The 5,463-nt window shown below is 44.6% G+C and overlaps 1 protein-coding gene across 5 annotated transcripts; it reads right to left on the bottom strand.

The window, feature by feature from the left end:
* Positions 1-619: 619 nt before the first annotated feature.
* LOC109775770 (uncharacterized) lies at positions 620-4,655 on the bottom strand. 5 transcript variants are annotated; one of them, XM_073501527.1, is made up of 8 exons: positions 4,098-4,654; positions 3,866-3,971; positions 3,718-3,787; positions 3,471-3,618; positions 2,764-2,831; positions 2,285-2,513; positions 1,380-1,653; positions 620-982 (listed from the first exon to the last, which is right to left on the bottom strand). In XM_073501527.1, the coding sequence occupies exons 6-8, from the start codon at positions 2,371-2,373 to the stop codon at positions 869-871; spliced, it is 477 nt and encodes a 158-aa protein (XP_073357628.1). In that variant the 5' UTR covers positions 2,374-2,513; positions 2,764-2,831; positions 3,471-3,618; positions 3,718-3,787; positions 3,866-3,971; positions 4,098-4,654; the 3' UTR covers positions 620-868. The 5 variants fall into 5 exon arrangements, 4 of the variants coding, with proteins under 4 accessions (XP_073357628.1, XP_073357627.1, XP_073357626.1 ...); XM_073501526.1 differs by having other exon boundaries at positions 3,559-3,618; positions 4,098-4,573; XR_012187846.1 differs by lacking the exon at positions 3,471-3,618 and having other exon boundaries at positions 1,380-1,847; positions 2,791-2,831; positions 4,098-4,628.
* Between the last annotated feature and the right edge of the window lie 808 nt (positions 4,656-5,463).

The following is a 5,463-nucleotide window of genomic DNA, read 5'->3' as shown; positions in this document are numbered from 1 at the left end:
CTTTATAGTCACTCAGTTACGTTGTGACGTTTGGTACACCCAAAGCACTCCTACGGCATCCGGGAGTTACACGATCTCATGGTCTAAGGAAATGAGACTTGACATTGGAAAAGCTCTAGCAAACGAACTACACGATCTTGTGCTATGCTTAGGATTGGGTCTTGTCCATCACATCATTCTCCTAATGATGTGATCCCGTTATCAATGACATCCAATGTCCATTGTCAGGAAACCATGACTATCTGTTGATCAACGAGCTAGTCAACTAGAGGCTTACTAGGGACACGTTGTGGTCTATGTATTCACACATGTATTACGATTTCCGGATAACACAATTATAGCATGAACAATAGACAATTATCATGAACAAGGAAATATAACAATAACCATTTTATTATTGCCTCTAGGGCATATTTCCAACATACACTTATTCATGGACGAAGTGAGTATGCATAATACTAGTATACAAGATGGAAAGTGCGGCTTGTCGCACCCCGCACCCGGGTGCGGTCATATCCAATCTGATGACCATCGAACACGGTAGGTCACGCTTCAAATTCGATAGGTTGACATGATGAAGGAAAAGTGCACAGGTTTAGAACATTATACCAAAAGCAAATAAGAATCACAACACACAATAATTTATTTACAATGCAATGACATTATATCCAACTTGATAGAACACGATTCATATTCGATACAGCCTGTTACACAAAACAACAAAGCACGATGGCAGCACCCACCCAGTCCACTATTGATTACACAGTATATATTCCACAAATTAAAGGAAATATAGACCATTGATTCCATCATTTGAATTTCTCAAACATATAGGTGGAACTAAGAACTAATAACAGTAATGGTTTGCTTAATAACTATACTTTGAATCAACATAGGCATCATTGTTTCTATTCTTTCTGCCACCTCTTCCAAAAGCAATCAGACCAATTGTCTTCTCAATCCTTGCAGACATCACGTAGAGCTGAAACACAAACGGGGATCAGTGAGCCTTCCTATGAAGGTGCACAAAATCATCTCATAATGGGTACCAGATGTCCAAAAGAAGAAATTAGGCTGAGTAGAACACATCAGATTTTCCAAAACAGATAAATTGAGACGATAGAAACAAAACAGATCAAATGAAGTAGCAGTTGTGTTGTCCGATGACGGCAACAGTAATGAATCATCCAGAATACATATAGATGAAGTAGAATCATGGCTCAATGTGGATGCTTCATTTGAAGTAGAGACCGAACAAACAAATTATCATTGTTAATATCTTGAACCCACTATGCAAATTCAGCCAATTCCTCACGTGATTCAAGAGAAGCTCCAATGGCCACAAGTGCAAGAGACGTATTTATATGCAACTTCAGTACCTTGATATGCCTCCATAAAGGTGACATGACCAGAGAAGCTCCAATAATTCCAGTCTTAGCACCTTCTTGCATAACAGGAAGTACTTGCTTAAAATCGCCACTAACAACAACAACCTTTCCTCTTAAAGGGAAGAGTGACCTTGAGCTATCATATACTGCAAGTATATCTCTGAAAATTCTATCAAGAGCTTCGAAACAGTGACAGCGCACCATTGGAGCTTCATCCCACAGGACCAAGCAAGCTTTATCAAGCAAAAATCGCATCTGGGGAACCCTGGACATAGAACATCGGGTGTCACCACAAATTTATATAGGTAACTTGATGCAAGAATGGCCTGTTCGTCCACGAGGAAATAAGAAAGGTGTGACCCCTAAAGAAGCAATAGCAAGAACTATCCGAGCATCTGATCTTGGTGTTGTAATAATTGTGTTCCATAGAAATGTTTTGCCCATCAACAGTCTGAAAATCTGTGAGGAGACAACCAACCTTCTGTAGTGCATTAAAATTAGGGAGAACAAAGAAAATAATATGAGGAGAATATCATCATATGATAGTTCCCGCCTTAGCTGAATCAGGAAAATTAAAGCAAAGACTGTCATTTACCAACTTTATGCAGGCTAAAGTAAACATCAAGGAATTCAAGCCAAGTTTGATTAACTTAGTATGCTACAAACAAATATAAATATACCAGTTAAAAAATATTTCCCTGAACACCTGAAAATTAGTATCCAATCTACGCAAGAGAAGTAAGGCATGAAGATATCCATCTTTTATGGAAACTTTCAGTTCCATGAGAACATTCACCAAGTCAAAAAAATGAACTGCCATCAATCGAAGTAAACAACGAACGTGTAAAGCGCCGAGGTTGAAGAAATGTATCAGACTATCAGTACATCTACTATACCTTGGCAAAGTCCACAGTGCAAAAGCCAACCATATTGACCTCCCGTTTAATGAATCCAATGGCAGCAAACTCAGCTGCTCGTCGTCCATCCCTGAATGATGATGACAACATGGAACTGCAACTCCACATTGATTTTTGCTGGTAATAGTTGGCGCTTCATTTACCTCCTTCCTCAGTAACTCCGCCAGAATATAAAGGACTCACTCGACAGTAAACTATCTTCAGTTACCTGCAAAGAAATTTGGCACATTACACAACAAATTAACAGTAAAGTGTAAACCAAACCAACACAACTTTTTGGAATTATGGCCTTCATTATTTATATATGTACTGTTGAACATTCTAATGCAATTCGTTTCCGAAAAATTTAATATGCAGCCAAATAGTTACAACAATATCTAAAATTTTGATGTGCTTTCCTGGAATAAACCGTGGCCAAGCAATGAAAAGAATCACCCAGTAAAAAATTGCCAAAGCACCTTCGCAAGCCTTGCTGCGCTACCAACCTTCTCTGATTCGCTTTCAGAATCACTGCCCGAGTCAGAATCTGCATTACCAACATAGGAAATACGATCTGAGGACACATTTACAAACCATGATAAATATATCAAATACAGTAGGATCTTGTAGACGACTGGGACTGGCTGTTTAAAATAATTAATTGGTACAAAGAATCTGTAGTTTCCAATAGTAATCTCTAAAAGGCATTTATGGTGCCCTTGTAGCTATGTATGATCCCTTGCACCACATATCACTATAAGAATCAGTGTGAGATAATTGCAGGATGGCACTATCATCCTGGGTGACACTGACATCATGATATTTTAACTATTTCATTAAGTTTCTATGGATTCTGCTACGTCTCCTGATAGCATCATACTATTTATATTCCAGTGCCTGTCATAAATAACACCCTTTGTTCTTCCCGATCCATCTCCCTTGCTACCTCTACTTAATAACAAAACAGAACGGTGGCATCAGATCCAAAACAAACTATATGGCATCCTTTGTTCTTCCCAAATCCATCTCCCTATCTGCCTCACCTTCCTCCCCTCTCTGAGTGGCAGTGGCACACCACAGACGACCAACGGCTAAGCATCATGTATTCATGTATATCATCCACTTCATTTGAAGCTAAGCCAAATTAAAGAGTCAAGTATGTCAAGGTAGTACTTGGTTTCATTACCAAAGTTTAATCACTTCAAATCTAAAAGATCTTAGCGGAGGGGCTTCAAAAAGACTGATTAAAAAGTATGTTCGGCTAGTGAAGCTACCAGCAACTGCAAGTCTGCATCTTCGTAAACAACACAATTACTTGTTGACCTGAGAGTTCTCTACAAATCACAGAAACAACCATTCATGCCTAGGCAGGAACAGGGACGTGGCACCTAATAATTGACAAAAAAACGAAATTTGGGCACATAGCGTCTCACCTCAGACTTCTCCACAACCAGCAGGTCCCAAGGGGAAGGGAGGACGAGTTGCTGTTTATGAAGACGTAGGCTGCTACCAAAAATCCATATTAGCACGTATATGCATATGGGACAAACTCAATGGTAAATTAACGGACCAGAAATCTACCTTGAATATACATCTTCATTGATGAAACACTAACATGTGAGCAAGTTAGAGCAGGAGAGCATCCTCTTGCAGGCCAAGCCGGCGACCAGCAACGTATGTTCGTCTCCTACAGTTCCAAGATGATGGGAGCGGCGGTCAGAGAGAGAGAGAGTGAGGGGGAGGGGGGACCCGGAGTAGAACTGCAGCCAAGCCCCTCGCGGTGATGGAGGAGAAGGACGAGCGACGGGGGTACCTGCAATAGACGCAGAAGGAGGAGAGATGGAGGAGCGCCGCATCTAGTGCCTGCATGGGGCGCTGGTCGCCCTGCGCCTCTGCCTCTGTCGCTCCTTGGTCGAACTAATGGTGCATAGTGGACGGCCCCGGGGAACAGAGTGCGAGGTCCTCACCGTCGCCAGCGCTGGCGTGCATGGGAGGTCGTCGAAGAGGCTGCGCTCGGATCTGACGGTGAGCGGGCGGCGCTGGCTAGTGGCCCTTGGCCCGCCACATCCCCAGCGCGCACTCCTCCTGCGGCCGGCACACCTCCCGCTGAGTCGTGAGGAACGGCGACGACACCACGGGCAGCTCGGCCACCTCGTCGTCTCTGCGGCCCATGCTCCTCCTCCTCTGCCTGTTCCCGATGAGGAGAAGGCAGGCGCGGAGGTGTGGTCGTGGCTTGGGCTGGAGAAAGTGAGGACAGAGGAAAAACATGGGGCAGAGACGGCGCGTTGCGCTCCTCATGTTGACGGCGGCGCGAGAGAGGCGAGGGAGAGAGAGACGTGAGAGCAGAGAGAGGGAAGGGAGATAGGCGGCTAGGGTTCCACCACAGACGTGCTGGATTTTATAGTTCTGCGTGTGAAAAGACAAGAATGCCCTTGGTGGGGCATGGTAATTACAGGCGGTGGCATGAACTGGAGGGCAGCCTCGATCCGACGGCCCATACGTTTCGTCTGAGATCCAACGGCCCGGATCGATCCATCTCACGATCCAACGGCTAGAACTCATTTGGACACCCAATCCAACGGCCGAAAATCCAAACGCACGGGGAAGCTTCATTTTGGTCCAGACTCTAATAATAGGATGATACTCCCTTGTAAAGAAATATAAGAGTGTTTAGATCACTACTTTGATGATCTCAATGTTGGGAAACGTAGTAATTTCAAAAAAATTCCAACGGACACGCAAGATCATGGTGATGCATAGCAACGAGAGGGGAGAGTGTTGTCCACGTACCCTCGTAGACCGAAAGCGGAAGCGTTAGCACAACGCGGTTGATGTAGTCGTACGTCTTCACGATCCGACCCATCCAAGTACCGAACGCACGGCACCTCCGAGTTCTGCACACGTTCAACTCGATGACGTCCCTCGAACTCCGATCCAGCCGCGCTTTGAGGGAGAGTTTCGTCAGCACGACGGCGTGGTGACGATGATGATGTTCTACCAACGCAGGGCTTCGCCTAAGCACCGCTACAATATAATCGAGGTGGATTATGGTGGAGGGGGGCACCGCACACGGCTAAGAGATCAAGAGATCAATTGTTGTGTTTATGGGGTGCCCCCCTGCCCCCGTATATAAAGGAGCAAGGGGGGAGGCGGCCGGCCAAGGAGGAGGGCGTGCCAAG

Source organism: Aegilops tauschii, chromosome 6, assembly GCF_002575655.3.
Source record: "Aegilops tauschii subsp. strangulata cultivar AL8/78 chromosome 6, Aet v6.0, whole genome shotgun sequence".
Lineage (NCBI taxonomy): Eukaryota > Viridiplantae > Streptophyta > Magnoliopsida > Poales > Poaceae > Aegilops > Aegilops tauschii.
The sequence above is the reverse complement of the archived record's forward strand: the minus strand, read 5'-3'. Positions and strand labels throughout refer to the sequence as shown.